The 27656-nt window shown below is 35.8% G+C and overlaps 1 protein-coding gene across 21 annotated transcripts in view; it reads right to left on the reverse strand.

Moving 5' to 3' along the window:
- The window catches only part of CEP128 (centrosomal protein 128), a 465504-nt gene that overhangs the window by 239747 nt on the left and 198101 nt on the right, over positions 1 to 27656 (reverse strand). For all 21 annotated transcript variants that reach the window (XM_054449602.2, XM_054449600.2, XM_063651940.1 and 18 more), the window contains 3 exons: positions 23638 to 23814; positions 19053 to 19112; positions 5087 to 5279 (listed from right to left, as the gene is read on the reverse strand). In XM_054449602.2, coding sequence (XP_054305577.2) covers positions 5087 to 5279; positions 19053 to 19112; positions 23638 to 23814 — 430 coding nt within the window. The remainder of the gene's footprint in view (positions 1 to 5086; positions 5280 to 19052; positions 19113 to 23637; positions 23815 to 27656) is intronic.

Raw genomic sequence — 27656 nt, forward strand, 5'->3', positions numbered from 1 at the left:
ACTTCAGGATGTTTAAATATTACACTCCAATATGGAATAGAAAAAACTTGCTTCTTCCTGTTTCGGGACTAATGGACACTTCTATGAGTATGATGATTCTAAATTATTTCTTCAATAAGACAAATCTGAAAAACTGTGAAATGATTTGCAGAGTAAGTGATAGACGAATGAGTGACTGAATGACTAGAAAAATAAACCAATATATAAATAATGTATAAGCACAACATAAAGTCTAAACTACATGTTAGAAAAGATACCTACAGTTCGAGAGTCCCTCCATTATTTCTGTCCCACAAACAAATTATAAGAAATTATCCTCTGTTAACAGCAGTTGACCACCAACTGTAGAAGTAGCATAGAAATTCGAAGGATGAGCAGGGAAAAGCAGAAAAATCAGCTGAAAAGTTTCTCAGAACACTGGGAATGATGAAACCAAAGGAATAAACCATTAAGAAGTTGAGAACACTATTGATAGATCCAAAATCTATCACATTAGATTAAAATCAGATTTTTAGATAGAAAAAATCTAAGTCATACAGTAGTCTCCCCCCATTTTTAGATAGAAAAAATCTAAGTCATACAGTTTCAATTTGGTTTCAATCACTGCCTGTCAACTGCAGTCCGAAAATAGGTAAGTACAGTATAATAAGACACCTAGCGACAGAGATCACATTCAAGTAACTTTTATTATACTATATTGTTATAATTGTTCTATTTTATTATTATTAATGTTTTATTGTTTCTAATATATAAATTAAGATTTATCATAGGTATGTATGTATAGGAAAAAACAGTGCATATAGGGATTGGTACTAACTGCAGTTTCAGGCATCCACTAGGGTGCCTAAGTCCCCACACATAAGGGGAGTCTACTGCATCTCTTTATGCTCACAGCCATGTATATGGCCAGAATAATCAGTGTATAGTGTGCCAGATTCGCCACTAAGGTGGCTCTAATGCTTTGGATATCCATCATATGACAAGGTTTATGCTTTGGAAGCAGGTTGCCAAAAATACAGATTTGGTAATCTGGCTTAAACCACTCCTAAGACTTCTACCAACGCAGGTCATGCCAAAGTTTTACATTGCAAATCCAGTGGCTACTTCTCAGCCCTTCTCTCCTTTTCTCCAAATACTCATCCTTTCTTTGAGCATATACGAGGGATAGGGAGATAATGTATCTTTCCTCTACTGCCTACTTCTAGGCTATGTATATGTTCATCCTTTTTTTGAGCTTATATAAGGCAAAGATTAGACCCAATTACAGATGCTAAGAAGCTAACCGTCAAAATAAGAAAACCACTACAAAAATTATTGTGATAAGTGAATCTGCCAAATATACTAGCATATTCAAAACACTAAAAAGATCTTAAAAGAAGAAATCCCTAACTCTTTTGCCCTTGTTCTTTCCAAGATTCACTTCTCTACCTTTACTTTTGACCTCATCCACTCATATGTTCCGGGATCCTGCTATACCAGCTAAACTTCCACCTGTTCGACCTCTCCCATCAACAGCCCCTTCCACTCAACATATATAATCAGGCTGAAGCTTTTCTATGACTAGTAGTACATACAGAATCATACTCTAAAAGTTATAGTCATTCTACTCTTAAAGACTGAGACTATTTTAGACACACACAAAGTTTTAATATTCTTTTTTTTGATATTTAGGTATTTTGAATTTTTTTCACGTTATACTAGAGAGTTAAATCATAATATACACTGGGGCTAGAATTAATACTAACAATGTTATTGCGTCCCTAAATGAATCAGGAAGCTCTTAGAGGATACTGTCATGAAATGAATAAAATATAAATTATTTAAATATTGCTACCATAAAATGTAATACATAACTGAAATATTAGAAAAGACAAATACTGTTACCTAATTCCAGAGTGTCATAAACAATATGTAAACCACTCTAATTAAATTACTTAATCAACTTCTGCCAAATATTTGCTGATTTTTATTTTGGTTATACAGAGTTTAATAAGTATCCAATAAATTTCAAAACAGGGAAAAATAAATAAATTTGGGCCAACGGCAAGATATCATCTCTGTCTTTCTAAATCTAAACTTTGGGGAAAAACTATGCTTTCTTTTGGAACAGTGATTTTTTTTCACTAAATATTAATATTATGGCTCCCCTATTAACTGTGCTCCTTTAGTGTTCTTTCATTACTTCCCTCATTCATTCAGTTGTGCAACAAATATTTCACATGTCTACTGTGCACCAGGCTCTTTCTAGGCACTGGAGACACAGCATTCAGCAAAGCATTAAAAAATCACTGCCTTCATAGAAACTCTATGCTAGGTGATACATAAAACAAAACACATTTCTCAATTGTGTGCCTGTCAAAAATTCATTAAGGCAAGAAATAAAGTATCTCTGGGCTAGGACAGGCCACACCCACAGCCATTACTAGGGTGAAACTTAAAACTAGTAAAATGTATATAAACATACACACACACACACACACACACACACACACACACAGATTCATATCTATATCTGGATGGATAGATAGATAGATAGATAGATAGATAGATAGATAGATAGATAGATAGAAATGATGCGTATTTCTTTCACTGCCTACTTTTTGGCTAAGACACAGGTGTTAACCAAAAATAATCTGCTGGGCATTTGTTCTCTGCTGCAAAGGCATTATTTTCTGAAGAGCTGGAAGACCATTTTCTTTTTTCTCCATCCTCTTACCTGTAGTACTTTCCCTTTTATAACTATTCAGAAAAGATAACTCCCTAACAAAGAAACTTTGACAATGGCTTATTTCACCCTTAGATGTGTATTCTAACAAATGACACATGACAGCAAGGGGCAGATTCAGGAAGCCTTGGTACAGTACATGCTGCTGGGAATGACTATTTTCTATACATTGTACTTACAGCATGGGGGCAGTGAGGAATTGGTGAAGGTCCCACCTAATAAAACAAAGCCAAAAGAGTATAGCACCTACCCCAAACTGGAAATACTAAGTAAATCAAATTTCATCTTTAAGGTAAAGGAATTTCAGGCCATGTCAATTTCTAATTATTCCAAGAAGGAAAGCTATGTCCACATAATAGCCAAAACCACAACCACCCAGTGCCTGGAAAGCAAGATCAGTCACTTGTTTAAAAAAGAGTCACTATTTCAGTTTAGGAAAAAATAAGAAAATTGCCTTCTATATTTGTTCATATTCACTAGCATTTTGTACAACAAGAATACAACTAAACTGTAGAAATGTCTCTCCTTCTGAAAACTTTTGAAAAATTCCTTGCAATTTCCACATAAATTTTAGGTTTTAGTAAACCTAATAGTTTCAACATATATTATACCTAAATCCTCCCAGCTGAAGTTTACAGCTCTTTACTCTTGTCTTTGTTACCCCTTATAACGGAAGAATTTCTCAGTGAATAATTACTAAACTTCTAAGAGGTTCCTGACATTAACCCCTTAATAAATTTCCTCTCCTACAGGAATTTCCAAATTCCAAATTTCCAGACTTACAGGCCCAGAATACCCCAAAAGTGTATGACAACTCGGATCTATGAATATAGCAGCACTCAGTGGTGGAAACTCCTTGTCCCAGGGCCTCAGTTAACCTGGCAAATGTCACTTACTATGACATTAAATCGCACTAAAAAATATTAACTCTGAGATGGCATTAATTCTAGCAAATAGAAAGTTTATCTGTCATATTTCACTTATAGATAGGTTAACTTTGTTCTACTTAATAGATACGTTTCTAAGATGGTAAAGAGAATCACATATGAATTTGTATTAACAATTAACTTTGATGTGTCAGAAATATCTAAACTTAATCACTAGTTTTGCTGCCTTTCACCTTCTCTATGTGTACCATTGTAAAAAAAAAAAAAATGTTTAAATCACTATGCAAATAAATTCTGCAGAAAATCTCTCTTCCTCATCTTTTCCTTATGGAAATCTTGCTTTGTTTTTAAGATCCAAATAAAGTGACATGCCCTGCAAAAATGTCCCCACAGGGACCTCAGCAGAAGTAATCAAAACTCTTTTTACCAAGAGCATGTTGCTTATATTTCTAGTAATTATTTATAAGTACTCAACTTTAACAGCATTTGCTTGGTAGCAGATTAAAGTGTTCATTACATCCAAATCCACCAGGCAGTACTATTACAATATTTTAAACACACCAGACAAAAGATTAAAATATCTCTTGTGACAAAAGTTTGGGCCTTCATAATACTTTTTTTTCTTACATTTTTGATTTTAAGAATTAGGTAAAAATGCATACCCTCTTTTTCTCCCACCAGATCAACTACTTCCTGACTTTCCTCTTTCTCACAATGGCAAAACCACTGAGACCTTCGAATCTCCTGTGAGTCCTCTATCTTCCTCACCTTGGGCTGGTCCTCCACAACGTCTTTTGCGTTTGTTACCTGTTTTCCAATTCCACTATACCTTGGTCCTTCTTTAGTGCCTCTTTTCCTTTTATAGAGAACATATCAATAGGCCTCTAACTGGACACATTGCCATAATCAATCCTAAGAACTTAATAACAGAGTTCCAAAATACGTGAAGCCAAACTCTCCTTCCCTTACTCTACTGTTTCCACCATTGTGATTACAACCTTCTAATATATTATATAATGTACCTATTTGTAATATGTATGTCTCCACCCAATAAAACATAAGCTACATAAGGGTAGGGTTTTTTTTTTTCCTGCTTTATTCACTGATATATCCTCTGTACCTAGAATACTGCGTACTTGAAAATGGGCACAAAATATGTATCGAATGAACTAAGGAGTATTTTACTGAAGTAAATGTCAACTTCAGCATTTTACTAAGACAGAAGCAGTATGTCTTATCAATTCCTGCACACAGCCAGTAAATGCAGGTATCATATACACAGGAGGAATGCTGTGGCTGAAGAATTTTCTCTTCTCGTCCCAAAAATGAAGAAAGATAAGAAGACAAAGACAAGAAAAGGAGATGGGCTTGGAAATAGTCCAAACTGGATGCAATAGAAGTAGGTTTTTTTCCAGTCCTAGGATTAGGATTCCATAAATATAAACAAAGAAAAATGAAAGAACAACTAACACACCTCTCTTCTCACGATGTATTTCATCCAGAAGCTGCTCCTGCCTTTCTATCTGTTGAAAGAGACACTGCAGCTCAGATTCCTTGTTTTCAGTCAAATTCCTGAGTTGTTGTCTGCAGAGCATCAGCTGGTGTCGCAGATTTTTCTCTCTGTTTTCTCTCTCTTTCAGTTCCTCACAGAGCCACTGAAGTTTAGTCTAAAAAATAACATTTATGTCTAATGGTTAAAGAAACTCAGAAAAGAGTAGCATTTCAAAACAGGAGGAAAACAATAAGTAACATCATAATTTGAACAAATATAGATAATTACCAAATTTTTGCAAAATTTTAAAATATCCATGTTTAATTTGCATAATGGTCTATAGCAAGTAAAAGTTGGTTCAGAAATTAAGCCATAATATTAGTAGATTTTTAAAAAATATTTAGTGTCATCTTTAGAAAGACAAAGTTTGGCCTATTAAACTTTCAATAATATTATGGGTAATCCTCTGATTTGATATACAGGACAGTCTAGTATAGGAATTTAAAAAACAAATACATCCCAGAATAGAACTACAGACTTTTTATAAAAGAAGTATTCCTTCAGAGAATTTTTTAAAAGATAAAATTCCTAGCATGACTTCTAAAAATGCATTATCCCCACTGATCTGATCTAGCTAATTAGGCATCAGGAGAGATTCTTTATTGACTAGCAGATATAGAGTTAATGTTTACGCTTCTAAGACACAAGGAAAGCGAATTCTGGCAACTGTACTTCACAGATTCTAACGTCACCTATCTTTTCTTCTTTCTTTCTTTCTTTTTCTCTCTCTCTCTCTTGCTTTTTTTTTTTTTTTTTTTTTTTTGAGACATAATCTCACTCTCTCGCCCGGGATAGAGTGCAGTGACACAATCTTGGCTCACTGTAGCCTTGACCTCCTGGGCTCAAGCAATCCTCCTGCTCAGCCTCCTCAGTAGCTGGGACTACAGGTACACATCACCATGTCTGGCTAACTGTTTTTTGTATTTTTTGTAGAGCTGGGGTTTTGCCATGTTGCCCAGGCTGGTCTCAAACTCCTGAGCTCAAGAAATCCACCTGTCTCAGCCTCCCGAAGTACTGGAATTACTGGCATGAGTGACCACACCCAGCCCTCACCTATCTTTAATATTTAGATAGTTAAAACAAGAATAGGAAAAGAAATATTTCTTTCACCTTCAACACAGCAGGATTTCAGTCAAGTCTTAGGACCTTCCTAAGTCAGGCTACCCTCCAATTCCTAGTTATATATGAAATGTAATGTCTGTAAGAAAATCATGCTTTTGAAGATAAAACCTGTATCATAATTATTAATATAAAGTCTCATCAAAAACAAAGGGGGCCATCATAACAGTTCTTCTTCTGGAATGATGATATATAGAGTTCTGTAGAAATGGTCCCCAGCAAAATAACCGTAAGTGCTAAAAATATTTTTTTTTAAATTAATGTTTCTAAATATTGTCCTGTAGCCATACAGCAAATGAAGAAACATTTATTTAAGAAACTCTATTTAACCTCATTAAAGTGGCACTTGAGGCATAACTGACTCTCTCCTTCTACCCTCAGTGTGATAAAAGCTCCACTCCTCATTCCAGAAAAACACTGCCAAGAAAACAGGGTTTTCTCTTTCTCCAGTTCACAGTCAAGGTACATGATAGCATACTGGATGGGCAGATCACCAGGATTTTTCAGCCCTGCAGCTCTGATTTGCATAGGCTAAAATCCTGGCCAAGTGCAGCAAGATGTTGAGAATCCCTTGCTCCCCCAATGTCCCACTGATAGGACGGTTACCCTACCCCAAGCACATCAGGCTGAGAATACTGGGGTCCCAACTGCCATTTCCCCAGGTCACTTATAATAAAGCTGTACTTATGAATATGCCTGATGAATACAGATTTTCTTGAAATCCTCGAGAAAATACTAGCAAACAGAATCCAGCAACCTATAAAATGAACATCATGATTAATATGGTTTGGCTCTGTGTCTCCACCCAAATCTCCTGTCGAATTATAATTTCCAATGTTGGAGGAGGGACCCGGTGGGAGGTGACTGGATCATGCAGACAGTTTCCCCCTTGCTATCCTCATGATAGTCAGTGAGTTCTCAGGAGATCTGGTCATTTAAAGGTGTGTAGCACTTCATCCTTTGCTCTCTTTCTCTCTTGCTGCCATGTGAAGACAAGACATGCTTGCTTCCCTTTCACCCTTCCACCATGATCGTAAGTTTTCTGAGGCCTCCCCAAACAAGCCTCCTGCACAGCCTATAGAACTGTGAGTCAATTAAACCTCTTTTCTTTATAAATTACCCAGTCTCGGGTAGTTCTTTATAGCAGTGTGAGAACAAACTAATACAATGATCAAGTGGAAGTTATCCCAAGAATGCAAGGTTTAAGATAGGAAAATCATTAATGTAATATACCATATTAATAGAATTAGGGACAAACGCCATATGATTATATCAAAAGACACAGAAAAAGCATATAATAAAGTCAAACATTTCTTCATAATAAAAACACTCAAAAAACTACAAATAGAAGAGAACCTCAATATGATTTTTAAAATATCTATGGAAAACCCACAACTATTATCATACTTAATAGTAAAAGTCTGAATGCTTTCTCACTAAGACCAGAAACAAGAAAAGGATAATAGCTCTCATCACTCCTATCTAACATTGTATTAGAGGGTTATGAAAAGGCAATTATACAAAAAATAAAAAGAAATAAAAAATATCCAGATTGAAAAGGAAGAAGTGAACATATCTCTATTTGTAGGTAACAGGCTTATGTGTAGGAAAATCCTAGTAATTCCATTAAAAAAATCTATTAGAACTAACAAAAGAGTCCAGCATATTGTAATATATAAAATCAATACAAAAATTAATTATATTTCTGTATATTAATATTCGCAACGAGCAATCCAAAAGTAACATTAAAATAATCATATTTACAATAGCATCAAAAAATGAAGTATTTAGTGATAAACATAAAACTGCAAAATCTATATCTAAAAACTACAAAATGCTTTTTAAAAAACTGACGACTAAGTGGGAAGATATCCTGTGTAAATGGATTGAAAGAGAATATTATTAAAATAGCAATGCATCCCACCTAATCTACAGATTCAACAGGATCCCTTTCAGAATCCCATCTGGCTTCTTTAAAGAAATTGATGAGTTGATCCTATGTTTTGTATGGGAATTCAAGGCAAATTTCCAAAATAGCCAAAAAAAAGATATTGGAAAAGAAGAATATAGTTGGAGGATTCATACTTATCCATTCCAAAGCTTACTACAAAGCTACAGTAGTCAAGATGGTGTGGTATTGGCATAAGGACAGATATACAGACCGATGGAACAGAAGTGAAAGTCTAGAAATAAACCCATACATAAATGTCAATTGATTTTCAACAAAAGATCCAAAACAATTTAATAGAGAAAAGAATAGTCCTACCAACAAATGGTGCTAGGACAACTAAATATACAAATACAAAAGAATTCATTTATACCCCCTACTTCACACCATATACAAAAACTAACTCAAAAAGGATCACAGACCTAAATGTTAAAGAGCTGAAACTAGAAGACTATTAAAAGAAAACACAGGCACAAATCGTTGTGACCTTGGCTTGGCAATAACTTCCTAGGTATAACACCAAAAGCAGAAGCCATCAAAGAAAAAAGCTGATAAATTGAACTTCTTTGAAATTAAAATTCTGTGCTTTAAAGGCCACTACCAACAAAGAGAAGAGACAACCTGCTAAGTGGGAGAAAATATTTGCAACTCAATGTCTAATAAGGGAATTATATGTCGGATTCATAAAGAAGTCAGTAATAAAAAGACAAATGATGCCATTTTTAAAACATACAAAGGATGTAAGTAGATATTTCTCCAACAAAGATATGCAAATAGCCAATAAGCACATGAAAAGATGCTGAACATCATTAGCCATCAGGAAAATGTAAATCAAAACCACAGTGAGACTCTACTTCACACCCAGCAGGGTAGCTAAAATCAAAAAGACAGATAATAACAATTGTTTGTGTAGATGTGGAGAAACTGGAACCCTGACATACTGCCGGTGGGAATGCACAGCAGTGCCATTGCTTTAGAAAATAATCTGACAGTTACTCTATGGGTTAAACATAGATGTACCATATAACCCAGCAGCTCTACTCCCAGGTAAGTAAGTGTCTAAGAGAAATGAAAAACAAACATCCATGCAAAAACTCAGAAATTACTCATAGCAGCATTATAATAACAGCCAAAAAATTGAAACAATTCAAATTTCCGTCAAATGATAAACAGATTTAAAAAGTGGAGTATATCCAAACGATGAAATATTATTTGGCCATAAAAAAGTGAGGTCATGATACATGCTAAAATGGATGTATCATAATATGGATGAAACTTGAAAACATTCTGCTAAATGAAAGAAGTCAATCACAAAAGACCACATATTATATGATTATATTTATGGCCAGGGGCAGTGGCTCATGCCTATAATCCCAGCACTTTGGGAGGCTGAGGTGGACGGATTACAAGGTCAGGAGTTCGAGACCAGCCTGACCAACATAGTGAAACCCCGTCTCTACTAAAAACACAAAAATTGGCCAGGCGTGGTGGAACATGCCTATAATTCCAGCTACTCAGGAGGTTGAGGCAGGAGAATTGCTTGAACCCGGGAGGCAGAGGTTGCAGTGAGCCAAAATCACACCACTGCGCTCCAGCCTAGGCAACAGAGCAAGACTCCATCTCAAAAAAAAAAAAAAAATATATATATATAAAAATATAAAATGTCCTGAATAGACAAATCTACAGAGACAGAAAGATTAGTGGCAGACTAGAACTGGTGGTTGGATTTATAGGTGATGGCTGGCTAAGGGGTCCTGATTTTCTACTTGAGGTGATGAAAGTGTTCTCAAATTAAATGTGGTGATGACTGCACAATTCTGTAAATACAGTAAAAAGCATTAAATGGTGCATTCTAAATTGATGAATTGTATGATATATGAATTATATCTCAATTAAGCTGTTAGTTAAACGGTAGAGAGTAAGTCTAGACAGAAAAACAAAGCTAAAATTACACCTCTATGAATAAACGAGACCTGGCTATGCAATGTATAGGCCTCTGTCCTGTCTGGATGTCACTGGCTAAATGTAGGAAATCTGCAAATTAAATTGGGCTGTGCACTTCCAATTATGATTGCAGAAATTTAACACAGCCTACTTCACTTCTCAATACTCCCTTTGAAACTTCCATGCAAATACAGAACAATAAAAAGCTTCCATAAGACAGAAAACCAGGAAACAGGGTCAACTCTTTGCCAGATAAAATATGTACTTTCTATTATAATTTTCTACTGAAGCACTAACGAAGAATACAGGAAAAACATGAGATGGCATACCACCATCCTCCTACGACAGTCAAGGTGGCAAATTGGGCTGTTCTCTAGAAAGTGTTTTCTACGTAGAGTGTGAAACACATGCTGAAGGCTGGAAATCAAGAGGTTGTTATAATACTCCAAGCAAGTGAAAATGCAAAGGGAAGAACCAAAGTGTACATTTTTGAGATATGATAGTTCCTCACATGTTATGGTTAAAGTAGAGAGAGGAATCACTAATGGTCAAGACATATAACCCATAATAGCCAAGTTTCTAACTTACAAAACTGTGAGACAGGCTTTAGGTGTAACCCTGTGTACTCTCAGCTGAGGTGGGCACAAAGAGATACACCTTCTCCTTGACCAAAGGAGAGGGAAGACTAAAAGGGACTTTGTCTTTCAACGTGGGTACCAACTCAAGCCACAGTAAAATAAAGCACCAAGTAGACTCCTAAAGTTCCTGACTCCAGGCCCTAGCTCCCAGGGAGCATTTCTATACTTACCCTAGGCCAGAAAGAAACGTGTTGCCCAGAAGAGAAACACACAAGCCTGGCTGGCTTCACCTGACTAGAGAGCCCTTGGATCTTGAATAAACATCAGGAGTAGTCAGACAATAGTCACCATAAGCCCTGGGAGAGACTCAGTACTGTGCTGGCTTCAGGTCTGCCCCACCACAGTCCCAGTGGTTGTGGACACAGAGGTGCTTGTTTCAAACCTCCTCCAGCTCCAGGCAGTTCAGCACTGAGAGAAACACTGCGTTTGTTTTGAGGGAAAGTAGGGAAGAGAAAAAAAGACTCTGCCTGGTAACCCAAGCACTTCGGAGAACATATGGAGGTTCCTCAAAAAACTAAAAATAGAGCTACCATACAATCCAGCAATCCCGTTGCTAGCTATAGACCCAAAAGAAAGGAAATCAGGATAGCGATGTCTGCGTTCCCACATTTGTTGTGGCACTAATGACAATGGCCAAGATTTGGATGCAACCTAACTGTCCATCGACAGACAAATGGATAAAGAAAATGTGGTGCATATACACAATGGAGTACTATTCAGCCACACAAAAGGTGAAATCCTGTCATCTGCAACAACATTTATGGAACTTGAGACATTATGTGAAGTGAAATGAGCCAGGCAAAGAAAGACAAACTTCACATGTCTCACTCATTTCTGGGAATTAAAGATTAAAACAATTGAACTCACAAAGATAGAAAGTAGAATGATGGTTACTAGAGACTGGGAAGGGTAGTGGGAGAGGGAGGCAGTGTATATGGTTAATAGGTATATATAGAGAGAGTAATATCTAGTATTTGATAGCACAACAGGGTGGTTACAATGAACAATAATTTATCATGCATTTTTAAATAATTAAAAGAATATAATGGAATATTTGAAACACATAAGAAACAAGTGCTCAAGGTGATAGATATCCCTTTTATAATGATGTGATCATTATACATTGCATGCCTATATCAAAATATCAACTTTCAGCAGATAACAAACAACTTTGGCAAACAAAAGAAATATATAAGCAGAGGATAAAATTTAAAAGAGATAAATCTGAAAGAATACATTTTAAAAAATAGTAAAATGAACATGGACTGATAAAAGATATGACATTTACAGTTGACCACAGACTCCACAGGAGTGAAAAAGAAGACAGTTTTTCAACCTCCTGTCAATAGAAAGACAACCTGTTCTAGGAACAAGTCACTATTAGACAACATAGTAAGATTTAATCTGGTTGGTATGCATCATTGATGGCAAATGTGAGTAGTTACAAGCGCAAGGTAGAAAACATCAATAAAAGAAGTGGATAGAAAATATGGAAATGTATCTGTTTCTCTTAAATCTACTCTAAGAAAATTAACAGTGCAAGCATAATAATAAAATGCAACACTTTTCCCCCATGTTGGAAATGAATAAAGAATGGAGTGGACTATGTCAAACCATAGTGTAGTTGCCCCTGCTAATGTGGTCAGGTCCATGGTTTTTCTCATCTCCAACTGTTTTCTGCCATATGAGAATGAAACTCTACTTTTTTTATCAGATCTTCTGATGCTTCCCACATAAAACTTCAATATTGTCTTTATGCAATTGTCTGATTTTTCAAATGTTTGCTACCAATTCAATTTTTAATAACCCATGTGGTCCAAACAAAATCAGTCCCAGCACGATCCTCCAGTAATCTCTTCTAACCCAGTGATTTAACTGCAAATTTAAAAAATCACTTCACATTTCCTTTTCTCCAATGCTTTTCCACCTACTCCATCCCAGTCTTTCACCTTTGTGTAATTACTACCTATGGTCACTGGTACTCCTAAGAGATGGTAATGGAGAAACAATAAATCTGTTTTGTCCTAACAATAATACTAATGGTTCTGGGGAAAAAACAAAACAATAACAACAACAACAAAAAATCCCTCACAAAGTATTAGTCAGGTTTGATATGCGTTATGGATTGAATTCTGTCCCCTCAGACTTCATATGTTGAAGTTCTCACCCCAAGTGTGACTGTATTTGGAGACGGGGCCTTTAGGGAAATAATTAAGGTTAAATGAGGTCATAAGAGTGGACTCTATCTGATAGGAATCCTGTCCTTATAAGAAGAGATAGCAGAACTCTCTTTCTCTTCCAGACTCACAGAAGAAAGGTCACATAAGCTCACAAAGAGAAGGTGGCCATCTATGAGCCAGGAAGAGAAGTCTCACCAGAAACCAAACCTGGCACCTTGATCTTGAACTTACAGCCTCCAGAACTGTGAGACAATAAATTACTGTTCAAGTCATTCATTGTGTGGTATGTCGTTATGGCAGCCTGAACAGATTAATATAATATGACCTATGGCTTCAGTCTATTCTTACGAAGCCTTTATTCCATTGTCAAACAAAATTTAAAATTAACTATAGTTAGATTTTTTTATGAATTGAATCTGTATGCAGAATATATTATTAATCCTACAAAATAAAATATCAACCTGTAGAAATTTAATCAATCAATAATCAATTATGAGAATTTGTGTTTGTTGGATAAATACCCAACATCTTCATTAAGTGTCTTGAGGAAGCAGCTTGGAACACAATATAGAAATAACTTTAACAATTCCCAATAATAATTAGCTGACAAGGCTATTAATCACAGAGCAAAAACCATTCTATTAACCACTCACAGAAGTATTTTACAGATTACATAATAGGATCATTTATTTAACTACATCAAAAAGTATTGCTAAATAAACCAAAATAGAGAATAAATTTGTAAATATGTCTTTTTTTTTTTTTTTTTTGAGATGGAGTCTCACTCTGCCGCCCAGGCTGGAGTGCAGTGGCACAATCTAGGCTCACTACAACCTTTGTCTCCTGGGTTCAAGCGATTCTCCTGCCTCAGCATCCGAAGTAGCTGGGATTACAGGCTCCCGCTACCACGCCTGGCTAATTTTTGTATTTTCAGTAGAGATGGTGGTTTCACCACGTTGGTCAGGCCGGTCTCGAACTCCCAACCTCAGATGAACTATCCACCTTGGCCTCTCAAAGTGCTGGGATTACAAGTGTGAGCCACCGCACCCAGGTAATGGCATTTTTTAAACCTTCGCAGTTGAGTAGTTGATAGCTTCCAATTAGGTGGGAATATTCATAAGTATCTAGTAAAACTACCAAGATGATCTTTTTAATCTGTGAGAATCCTCTACTGAGTCCTAGGGTAAAGATATACTAAAGCCACTAAGAAATGACTCAAAGCTAAAAATCAAGGACCACAGAAAATTTAAATAAAAAGATTATAGCTTATAAAGGTAGCAATAACATTAGGACCCAGAATTTTGCTCCTTTAATTACTATGCTTCTTTTCCCAAACCTCTAGAAACAATTTTGAAAGAAAATGTTTGTATAAGAAACAGAGATAAAGAGGATGGCAATTTTTTAGAATGTGGTCAGCCATCTAAACAAGAATTAAATTAGAAATGCAAAAGTCAAATACAAGACAACCTAAAAATATGTAATTTTTTCAGTAATACTTTCTCCACCTTTTCACTAAGTTATAAATATAATCAAGAAAAAAGCAAAATAATCTCCACAGCAATACATATACTTTTGCTCAATTAACTGAATATATTCCATGTAAATAATCTAAAGTGTATTTCTAACAAATCAGTCAAGATACTGAGTATAGCATTTTCCATTCTATATCAGAAGGATAAATATTAGATATTTATCCACATCTATCAATAAGAATTAAGTACACTGGGCCTAATACTTCTCACATAATGTTTTAAAAAATCCACCTCAATAAAAAGACAATATTCGTAAATGTAAGGTTTATATTCAAGTGTGGATTACACCACCAAGGGAGAGAAATGATGGAACAGAGTTCCGAGACCTGAGGTCTAAGGCCTTCGCAGTAACTAATTAGCTTTATGTCCTTAGGTAAAACTAAAAACATCTTGGGCCTCAGTTTCTTCAATCTACAAAATAAGGCAGTCAAACTATGTGATCTCTAAAGCTACATCAGCTAAACAGTGTGGAAAAGCAAATGCTTGTCAATGCCTAGAATATACTATACTATAAAAAGTGTAACTCTTTGGGGTGATATCAAACAACACAATATAAACAAATCTTCTCCCTAAATTTGGAAGTGTATTTCTTACCCATCTAATCCCCAAGTTTATAGCTATTATCAAATAAAACCAGTACTTGGGAATTAATATATTCACTGAAATCTCATCTGCTTGTTGCTTATTTTTCTATAATATTTAAGTTGAGGAAGTGCCTCGACTGGGAAAATGCAGCATGCCCAATATAATTACTCTTTTAAAAAATATTTATTGAACATTTAGCCAGACATTGTGATAAGTGCTAAAGACGTAATAAGGAACAGGATAAGCACAGATCTTCCCTAGTAACATTTACAGACTAAAGGACACAGAAGCAAACGGGGAATTTCAATACAATGGGGCAAAGGCCAAGAAGAAAAAGTATAGCTTTATACCGTCAAAAAAGTATATAAATTCACCTTTCTGTCTCTTAAGGGAATAAATACTGGATCCAGGAATTAAATGTGTTCTTCTATGAACAACAGTGCACTCAGGATCCTGCCTGATGTGGAAGCACAGCTAATATCAGCTTTTCTTTATTCTCTGTCACAAAACAACAATGTAACATGTGGGCTCAACAGTGATTATCTCCAGTATGTGAGTCCATCCTGAGAGTGCTGGCCTGCGCTAGATTTGACATGTTATCCCTACCGTCTCAATGTGAATATCTTTGGTACTTCTCACTTCTTGCCATGATGTGAACAAAAACTGTGATCTGTGTCTTTGTCCTTGCTTCTCTTGGGGCCTTCCTGTCCAAACAGAAGTTTCTGACTATCAATCTCTCTGGTGGAAACTCTTTCAATACTGCCACGAATTTGCCTATCTGGGACACTACATGATCATTTATTCAGATACCAATCCCTGACTACTTTGGCTAGAAAATCCTGGAAATCTCTTTCTCCATCACCCTAGAATATAACATCTCTCATCATGTGCATGCTGTCAACAAAATTACTCCAGTCTGTCCTTTCCTCTGAATGTCTGAACAATTTTCTTAATTCAGACTCTCACTCTATCTCACTGTATGGGAAAAGCTTCTTAACTGGTCTCGCTACCTCAAATCTTACCAACTCTAATCTACCTTTCACCTCACTAGCAAAATATAAATATAAGCATGCCACTCTCCTGTTCAAAACTCCTGTGTGATTCTCCATGCAATGTAGATCTGAATCCAGGATCCTCAAAATGGCAAATAATGCTCTACTGGATGAACTTAATCCCTCTGGAGCCCCATCCCCTGCCATTCGCTGTGTCATACGTTCATATTTTACTATTGCTAAATCATTTGAGTGTTCTTTGCAATCATCAAATTGCTTCTGTACTGTGCCCTTCCTAGAACTTTGTTCTTTGCATGTTTGCTCTTTGCTCTTTAGCTGGATGGTTTCAATATTCATCTGGGACATCAGCCTCCGTGGCAGCTTCTGCATACTTCTATTACAGCTCGTACTGTAATATCTGCAATATCAGCTCGTACTGTAATATCAGACTGAAATTATCTGCATAGTCTGTCTTTCCTAAAGACCAGGACAACGTCCTGTTCTTTGTTGGGTTTTTTTTTTGTTTCTTTTTTTTTTTTTTCAGATGGAGTCTCGCTCTGTCGCCCAGGCTGGAGTGCAGTGGTGAAATCTTGGCTCACTGCAACCTCCGCCTCCTGGGTTCAAGCAATTTGCCTGCCTCAGCCTCCCGAGTAGCTGGGACTGCAGGTGCCTGCCACCATGACCGGCTAATTTTTTGTATTTTTAGTAGAGACAGGGGTTCACCGTGTTAGCTAGGATGGTCTCAATCTCCTGACCTCATGATTCCCCCGACCTTGGCCTCCAAAAGTGCCAGGATTACAGGCATGAGCCACTGTGCCCGGCTGTCTTGTTCATTTTTTATGCCCACAGCATGTAACAGCATCTGAGACATAGTAGTTTCTCAGTAAATTCCATTAAGCTGAAGAAAACATGGCTTTACCATACCTTGTTAGAACCTGTTACAAAAACATACCCCTAATCTACGGAAACTGCTTACCTGGCATTCCTTAATGACCACGTGATGGTTAACACTGAGTGCCAAATTGATTAGACTGAAGGATATAAAGTACTGAGCCTGGGTGGGTCTGTGAGGGTGTTTCCAAACGAGATTAACATTTGAGTCAGTGGGCTGGGAAAGGGAGACTCACCCTTAATCTGGGTGGGCACCATCTAATCAGCTGCCAGTGTGGCTAAAATATAAGCAGGCAGAAAAATATGAAAAGACAGACTGGTCAAGCCTCCCAGCCTACATTTTTCTCCCATGCTGGATGCTTCCTGCCCTTGAACATTGGACTCCAAGTTTTTCAGTTTTGTAACTTGGACTGGCTCTCCTTGCTCCTCAGCCTGCAGATTGCCTGTTGTGGAATCTTGTGATCATATGAGTAAATACTTGAAACTCCCCTTTAAAAATAGATCTATTCCATTAGTTCTGTCCCACTGGAGAACCCTGACTAATACAAACCATCTCAACCCTCTTCCTTCCTGTAATTTCTTATTATTACCATTCATTAGCTATTTTACCTGTAAGTATAGTCCAACTCTCAACTGGACTTCATATCTTTATTATGCCACCAGTGCCAACAAAGCAACTGTGTGCAATCCCCACCCAATCCTTGTTTTATAGAATTAATACTAACAGAACAAATTCATTTGGTAGATTTATGAAAACAATTACTGAATGCCCTCAGAGGTCCTTCTAATACTGCAAGATGTCAGAATGGACTATCTGAAGAACAAATTCTACTTTCCATATAGTTTTTTGTCCTCTGATTTCAGATCTTATCTTCAATACTTATAGAGCTGTCCAGTCATAGTTCATGGGAATTACAGTACTGTAGCCCATCAATAACCTAACCCATCTTTCTAGCAAATAGATTCAATTCTCCCTTAGTTGGTCAGTGTGGTATTTTTTATCACAACCCGTTTATACTGTAGAAGGAACAGTTGTCTCATGCAGTATTAGAATGGGTCTGATCAGAAGTTCAATCCCATTAAATGATAAGGGAAAACTGCTCATGAGCTCCCAAATTAAAGAGCTATGATTAAGAATCATCTCTGGCTCTCATAATGTAACTGAACTACAGCAGTGAAAGCTTTCTGTTCAGAAATGATAAAGATTTTAACTTGAAAGAAAATTCTAAGTACATTGCTCTTGTTGTCAGAATTGTGAAGCTGAGGAAAAGAAAAATGAGAAATGCAATATTAATGCACAACAGAAGTTTCTGGCCAAAACATTCTGAGACAGCAAAACACGTGTATTCTAAATTCCCTATTCAGGTGGCATAAATACAAATCTGTATTTGTTTCTATCAAAAATGGCTAGAAATGCACAGGTTCACTGTTGTTAAAGTCTAATGCTCAATCACTATACTTTTATTTTCTTGTTAAGAATGCTTTGTTTTAGGAGGCTTCTCTAATGCACAGTTGGCCTTCAAAGGTAAACTTGATCTTTCCATCACCTCCCACCCATGTCTTACTCACCAATCTCAGGGCATTATCTGTGGTTACTCAAATATTCTCATCTTCATGTCACTGTTCTACCCATAACCAACTAACTGGAGAACTACATATTTTTGCAAGGCCAAGTTTAAATATTGCTTTTTTCCAGAAGCTGTCCATGACATTCTGGTAGCATCATACCCTCCCTTTCTCCCAGCACAAACAACAGAATTAGCTCTTCCTTCTTCTGTGTTCCTTTGTCAATGTTCACATATATCTATAATCTGGTTCTTAATATTTCAACAGTTTTACTTTCCTTTATTCTCTCATTATAGGCCTACATATCTAACTTTAAAATGTTAAAATAAGAAACATGGAGATTCCCTAAGTGGACTGCAGTGATATCTTCCCCTGCAATTAAGCATTATAGCTTCATATGTTCAGTTACATAACAAAATAAATAGCTAACCCAAATAGGATGGCTTAAAGATCATAAATATTACAATAACTTTAGGATTCAAAGATTAATTACCTTGCTTTCTGCTAACCAGCGATGTGGGTCATAATGTATATCAGGACCAGATGAAAAAACCTACAAAAGAGAAAACAGTCAATTAGAAATACATTTTTCTCTGACATAAACATATATAAAGGAAATTCTTCACCTCAGCATCCAAAAGTTTAGTTCCCCAATTTAAGGATTTAAGAAGAAAAATGTTTGCCCCAAATACTCAACCAGTTCCAAACCAGCATTCATTTATATGCCTTTTTACATATGTATTCATTTATTTCTGTATTGGCAATAAATATTTTGATGGAAAAATCAACTATCAAGTGCTATCATTGCTAGGATATGTGGAGGCTGATTCTATGGAGTTCCATATGGCAAACAGCTTCAATTAAAGTCAGTTTACTTCATTTCTGTTTGTTTCCTTTCCTCAGTCTTGTTCTACATAATGTATTTCAAAGAGGGTTATATGTGATTACATGGAAACAATTCTTTCTCTCATTTATCCTTCTTTAATTTAATAGTAAAAGGGCCATTTTGTCTTATCAATGATTGTCAATAGACACAAACTCATCGACATGACTTCACGCAAACATTGCTTTGTATTTCAACATAGTAACAAAATTCTACAATAATAGTTCATCTACACTAGCTGCTTTGACTTCCTTCATGCCAACTCATTTATAAAATCCGTTGCATCTGGTTTTGTCATATTACTAAAGTAAAACTGTATTCAAACTTGGCAATGACTTTATAATTGTAAATACAAAAGTTTTTTCTCAATTTGTACTTTTGTTGAACTCTGTGCTACAAATAATATTTTTGAAGACCTCTTTCTCAAATGTGCCTGTTTAAAAATATCCTCTCTCTCTACAAGGAGAAGTCTGTTCCTATTCTCAAATACCTCCATACCTCCTGAGCTGTGTGCACATTGCTTCTTTGTCAGGAATATCATTAGTTAACTCATTTAGACAAATGCTGAAAGCATACTGAGTGCCCACCACATACCACATACATGAATATTGTATTCTTATATCCAATTTTCTCTCATCCACCTTTCTATCTAAATCTCACCCAATTCTCATATCCTCCCTGCCTTTTCAAGGAAATTTTCCCTAATCACCCGAGTTCACAGTATTTTCTTCCTCTTCCAATTCTCTACTACGTTACTGAATATTTGCAAACATCCATTTGTCATTGATTAGAATACACTTTTATTACTTTCTTTTTCATTCATGAACGTCATACATGTCAATTAAATCTTCCGTGGCCTAATGAAGATATTAATGTTTAATATCAAAGTAAAAGATAATTGGATATAAGTACAAGTAATGTTCACATTTTATTATTTGCTTTACGGATTTATCTATAGCTTCATGTTTAAGAAGATAGCCTTAACCTTCCAGGCATGGTGGCTCACGCCTGTAATCCCAGCACTTTGGGAGGCCGAGGCTGATGGATCACCTGAGATCAGGAGTTCAAGACCAGCCTGGCCAACATGGTGAAACTCGGTCTCTACTAAAAATACAAAAATTAGCTGGGCGTGGTGGTGCATGCCTGTAATCCCAGCTACTCAGGAGGCTGAGGCAGGAGAATTGCTTGAACCCAGGAAGCGGAGGTTGCAGTAAGCAGAGATCGTGCCATTGCACTCCAGTCTGGGGGACAAGAGCAAGACTTTGTCTCAAAAAAAAAAAAAAAAAAGAAGAAGAAGAAGATAGCCTTAACCATTTAACAAATGGTGTCAGCACAGTGTCTGGCACAGAGAACACAATAAACCACTGCTACTGCATATCAAGATGTCACTATCCATAAATAGGCTTCAAGGCCTATTACAAAAAAAGCACTATAACAGGTATTTGTCATTAAAAATATAAAGAAAGAGAAGCCATATGTATTTGTGAACATATTACTAAAAAAGGCAATACAAAATAATGATAGGTAACATTACTTGAGTATCCACTAAGCGCAAGATATTTGACCCTATAATATGCACCTTCTATATCTTATCTCACTTTATCTTCTCAATGAGCCAACTTATAACTGGGGACATGAACTCTTAGAGAGGAAAGAGCTTACATAACTTATCCGAGGTCATATATTAGAAATTTGCAATGACTTCCAATGTGAACCTATACCTGTCTTGATCCAAAGCCCATCGTCTTCATGCTCTAAAACTGAATGAATACTCAGACCAAGTGTTATGGAAAGAGAGAGACTAAAATAAGTGCAGTGCAGAACTAATCTATTTACTTGAGCTCTTGAATTATCAAAAACTGGCCTGTGAGAATGATATATCTTAATTCAGACACTTTCCTAATTGTTTTACAATTGTAGTGTACATCTGTCCTTCACTGTCAAACACATACATTAACTAAAGTGGAATAAGTAACAAATACAGTGACTTGAAAAAGGAAAATGTAACTAAAAATAACATCAACATTCCCAGGACTTTTCTCAAACTCATTTATTACATATCTATTTTCTAATCTATTCCACAGCACTGTTACTCTTTACATACAATGGCTGAAAATCTCATCAGCAATATTTCAAGAATCAATAAATGATTAAGTGGAATTATTCCTTTTTTGAAAACATTTTACATGATTCTTCCACACTCTCTCAGAACTATAAACTATAAAGCAAAGATAAATTTTATCTTTATCACACCCCTGGGTGGTTTCTTGAGTATGTTTCTTGAGTGCTATGTTCTTGAGCATTCCATTTTTTTCTCAGGTTTACAGCAATAAAACAACAGAAGTTACTAATGAAAAGAGGCCCACAATGAAAAAAATGTGGACTCTTAAAAAATTAATAGAATTTCCTTTCTTTTAGATTTATTTTCCACCCAAGACTTGGATTGAATTAGTCTTCCTCTAGGGGAAGAAGTGTAAAACCCATTACCACAGTCACTCCATGTCTGAAAGCCTATAAAAAATTGGATGCTTCTTGGAATATTTTGGAACGATAATTTGTGACTCATAAAGAAATAAAATATTTAAGCAATCTGCTATCTGCACATCATGTATTTGCCTGCAATTGCCCATAACAAAGTGTGTATATATATATGCATGTATGTGAGTGCATATATATATGTGTGTGTGTGTATATATATATATATATATATATATATCTTACAACATGATCCAGATGTTTCCATTTTACCTTCCCACATGATTGAAAACAAACCATCCTGTTACAAATATTTAAATATAGAATTAATATTGCATTGCTAATATATACTTCTTCTAGATAAAAATTAGGATTTTCAAGGCTCCACATTCATTAAATAAACACAAATATGACAAGTCTTAAATTTAAAAAGCAGCATTAGGAAAAAAAATTAGAATGATCATAGGCCCTACAATAGTTCTAAAAGAGTTAGTTCTCCCCCTAAAGCCAATTATTTCTCATATTAGACTCATAGTCTTTTCAAAGTAACACTTGAACTTAAAAAAAATTGTAAATGAGAATGCATATCGCAAAAATTCCATCAACTGTACCAAATTCTATTAGTTAAAATATTTCCATTAAAGACAAATTCTAAAAATGCTTTGACTGCAAGAGAATTAGTTATATTTTCTTTTAAACACAATTTAAGATAGAAAAAAAGGAAGAGAGAAAGAGCAAGAAAAAAGAGGGGAACATAGTAGTATGAGAAAGGAAGGTCATTCTAAAAGAGGAAAAAGACAAATAAATGTCAAAATCAATAGTAGAAACTCCTGAAAAATAAAAAGCATTTCAGCATAATATCACAATGTGAGTGCTATCATATCACCAAATGCAGTAGATAGAGGGGTAAGTGATGCTAAATTGTAACGTATTATGGTTACACATATCAAAGCAATGTAATGTTCTCTGCATGTAAAATAGCAGCAAAACCTAGAGCTGATAGAAGTGCTTACCTGCAAGGATTCCAAAGCATCCACAATCACTTCTGTTTTTATTTATCATTTTACTATGACTCTAAATTGGGTAGCAGTATTCCATTTGTTAAAATAGAAAAGCTAAATTAAATACAGTTGGTTTAAATAGGGAAGGCGGATAACACAGTGGTTATTAATTTGGGTTCCAGAGTTAGACTCCATGGGTTTGAAGTCCTAGTTTAGCATTTAACCAGATGTACAGCCAAGGGCAAGTTACTTAAACCGTCTAAACCTCCCTTTCTCTTAAGTGGGTTTAATCAGAGTAACTAAAAGTTAGGGTTGTTTCAGAGGATAATGGAGAGACTCAAGCACCATGCATACTATAGTACCTATACTATAGTACTCAATAGATGTTAGCCGGTAATATACAAACAACAACAAAAATAGCCTGCGATAGTGAAAACTCAAATTCCAGGCCTCTTGACTCCAAGGGCTACCTCTGTTGTAAGACTTTTCTTTTTTTTTTTTTACAGAGTGAGACACAGCCAGTTCAATGAAATAACATCATGCGTTCTCTCACCACAACTGTGCAATAGATCCAGCGCCTTGTTCTAAAAAATGCAAAATGTTATTTTGTTTTATAAAATTTTCCATAATAACCTGACTACCACACATTAAAATCCTATTATAATTATATATTAGGAAACTAACTGAAAATATAAGGCGCAATGAGAATTCATAATTACTTTTAATTTCTCCATCGAGTCCTTGGAGAATGTTTTACAAGCTGCATCAATTTCCTTTCCTATCACACCAAGAATGGATTCCTGTTCAGTCTCCAAGCAAAGAAGTTGATCCTTGAGCTGCAATCTGGCCTCTTCGATCCTCCTTAAGTGTTCCTCTTCAATGCTTATATGTTTTTCCTAAGGCATTGAAAGAAATTAAACAAGGTGATTACTATTAAGTGGAGGCAAGAAAATACTTGTAATATCTGTTCAACCAACTAGAAGTGGATTTGAAAAGAAATCTGATTCCATCAGTCCCCTTACTTTACCAAAATAAAACACTTTAATCTACTCATTAACTGAAGTAAAATTATAGAGTTCCATTGTAGGGCAGTTTGGGAACTGGTGAGCAGATATTTGGCAAACAAAATTATAATAATTCCCTAACCAAAAGAAAAAAAGAAGTAGAAAAAAGAACATTTTCCCATTTTAATAACATATTCTCAGTAATGAATGAGAGTAAAAACTGACGTCAGACACTGACTTCAAGCTTTCACTGAACATTAGTAAAACATCAGAAAATATAAACTGCTAAATATGATGCTAGTTTCTTCATTTGAGGAAAAAAATAAGCGTTACCACCTTTATCTCATCAAAATATAGCTTCAGAAAAATTCTAAGTTTCAAATGCAATTGCATTTACCACATAAATGCTTTTGAGTCATGAAAATTTGATAAAAGAAAGATGAAGGTATTTTTCATCTTGTCATTATATACTTAATGAAAAGGGAGCCCTTTAAGAGATTACAAGGACTTGGGGACCCACTCTAGGCAAAAACAATTCTAAATCATTATGATTATACAGTTACATTACTAGAGAAATTCCAAATGCATAGGGCTTGTAATAAAATAACAAAATCACTAGAATTATATGTCTAAATGGTGGACCAAATCCATGATGGCTAGCTATGACACCTTCAGTCATCACACTGTATAACCTAATCATCTTCAACTGGCCAGCTAAATACAACAAAACCAGGAAAATTACGTGAGCAACAAACCCAACCTGAATTGAAAAAAAATAACAAGGAGATCCACTCATTAAGAATTAATCATGAAAGCTAGAATGATATTTTACTAAAAGAAACATAAATGATATTTCCTTTCAATTCAACTTACTTTAAAAACAAACGAAACATCCTCTGCCAGAAAGGACAGACCCTTTCATAATCTATCTTCTGCACTTCTCTCTTGCCTCATCTTCCTCCTTTCCACTCTACCAGAATTTGATTACTTACAGCATCTTAAATCCGCCTACATATGTCTCCCCAGACCACATCTGACTTGTACAACTCTGCTTGAAGTTGTGCTACTTCAAAATGGGGCTGGTAGCCAAGAGACATTTATCTCGAGGAGTTCATCTTAGTCCATCATCCGGGTCTGGATCTCAGCTTTGTAAACCTAGGAACTGGAATTTCTTTTTGGTACTCAGAGAGGTACTTTCAGCAGCAGAGTAACATTAAGCTCACAAGAGATTAATGTGTATGAACTAGAAAGCCACTCAATTAACTACATTCGTTTACGATAAGAACCGTAACTACCATATGAATCAGAATGTCCATGTCAGCATAACCAGTACATTTTCTCCCTATAGACAGATCTAGATGGGAAGGCAAACTATAATCAGACCATAGGTTAATGAACAGGAAATTAGAGCAAGGGGAGTTTGTTTTATGAAACAATGTTTAAATGGCATCCGACTAATGGAAGTCCAGCATGTTCACCACACATCAGGAATTTACAAACCACAATAACAGGAGCTCCATTCTTCTAGGTAGTGTTTGCATGGAGGGTGCTGAGGTGTATCTCCCTAACTTTCTTGTTTTTCCACATTGAGTTTCTGTCCAAACTCTCCCTACCAATTAATACATCATTTCTTTAGATTTATTAATATTTTCCCAAGTCTTGCTCACATCTAGGAGTTTTCTGAAAAATTAACATCCCAGCTCTGAACAATATTTGATAATTGTATCATTTACTCATTAGAAAGCAACATTATTACTAAGTCTCTAGGTGATATTTGCCTCCCTACTGTTCCTGTGTATCTACCACCTATACCTTCTTACTCTTCAAAGTTTATCCTTTAAGATGCTGCATCCTTTCTTCCTGAATTCCTGAAGCAAATCATTCCCATAGTATATTAGGTATATCATAATTTTTTAATTTTTTTCAAATTGTAATATAATTATTTGCTTGTGCACCTATCTCCCCAAATAAACTGCTAATTTCAGAAGTCCACAAAACATGTTTGTAATCATCTTTAAACTCCTCCACTTTGCTGAATAAATGATTTAAACATTTTTTGAAGACTCAAATTCAATATGTTAAAGACGATTTCAGCAATTACCATGCAGAGCTTATAACCTGGGAGGCTACTGAGGTGTGCTAGGAGGTTTCTCCCCACACATACATAAGGCCTCCTGATGGTGCAGTATTTTCATGGTCTGATAGTAATAAAGAAAATAAAAACCCTGTCAGAGACTACTGATGTATTAAAAGACTGCCAATATTTTACATCTAAGCAATTCAAAATAATGTTATAATTGATCTTTCTTTTCTCACTTCCCTCAAAGCCAACTCTCTTTCATCCACTACTACTTTTCTGTGGTCTCCATTACTTGTCTCTTATTAATAAGAAGACAAAACTACTTCAATCTTTTGATATTCTTGAGAATGTTGATACTGTCAGAAAAACCTCTATAAGTTCGGTCTCTTTAGAAAACATAGAAAATTTCATTATCCACTTCACTATCTTCTGTGGGACAGTTGTATGCTATGTCCAAGCTCTCTTTGAAGTAAAAGTAGTAGGACTATGGGCTTACATGGATCTTAAAGATCAGTAAATTCAACTACTTGCTCCTTCAGGATTCCCTTATTTGGCATTTTTGACAGTTGAGTCATCCAACCACTAAATGAACACAAGTGTCAGGGAACAGAGTATCTGACAAAGCTGTAAACTCTCTCCATCAGTGTCCAAGCTATATGCAACAATTAAACTAAACAAACAAATCCTTCACCCCCACTAAGCCTTCTAAACTTCCAGGTAAAGATTTTTGTTCCTTTCCCTTGTTTTTTATTTGATTAGGTTTCAGATGCATAGTGGTCCCCATTGTCTGCATGAACTCCAAGACCCTAAATCCAAGAGTTAAGTAAGCTCTTCCACACCATACTTCAGCAGTTATAATTTCATTCTTTCATTCATTCATTCATTCATTCATCCCCTCATCCAGCAAATATTTACCTAAGTCCTATTCTAGACAAGACATTCTCGTGTCCACTATAGATGGAGTAAGTGATTGCTTCTCAGCCTTTTGGCTAAGATCGAGTGTGGAGACAGAGTAAATGACACCAGACAGGCAGGCTCCTACTCTCATAGAGTCAACAAATATTTGCATGAAATGTCATTACTTTTGTCCCATTCGTCTGGTTTGGGCATATTTATTACTAATTATGGTACCCAATGAATTAGTGCTTTCTCCCAGTTTCATGTTTTAGAAATAGATGTGCTGACTAAGCAAACACAGCTAATTCTGGGGGAGGGTTGGGGCTGGAAATTGGCTGAAGTTAATCCAAGTATCCTGTGAGATTTAGACGCATTCAAATAAGTAAGGGCAGATGATAACGTTTAGGCACTATTAAGGCTATTCCCTGGTCTTTCAGTCAATTGAGAGGAGGCAATATCCCCTGATTCTACAAGATTAACAAAAAGCTACCAAATTTCTAGAGAACCAGAGGCAAAATGTGGTATTTTAGAGAATGATTAGAAATATGGAAGACACAATCTAACTTCAATGTTTCAGGGTGAAAGGACACAGATGCCTGGAGCTAGGGAATGTAGGTAACTTCTTTTGGAGGGTAGGGAGGAAGGCAGATGAAGCTGACTACAGCAGTCTATGAGATCCAGGAAGAAAGATATCCTAGATAATGGCTGAGTTTGAGAAAGAACCTCAGAGAATAAAACAACCCCTAATTTTACATTT

This window comes from Pongo pygmaeus, chromosome 15 (assembly GCF_028885625.2).
Source record: "Pongo pygmaeus isolate AG05252 chromosome 15, NHGRI_mPonPyg2-v2.0_pri, whole genome shotgun sequence".
NCBI lineage: Eukaryota > Metazoa > Chordata > Mammalia > Primates > Hominidae > Pongo > Pongo pygmaeus.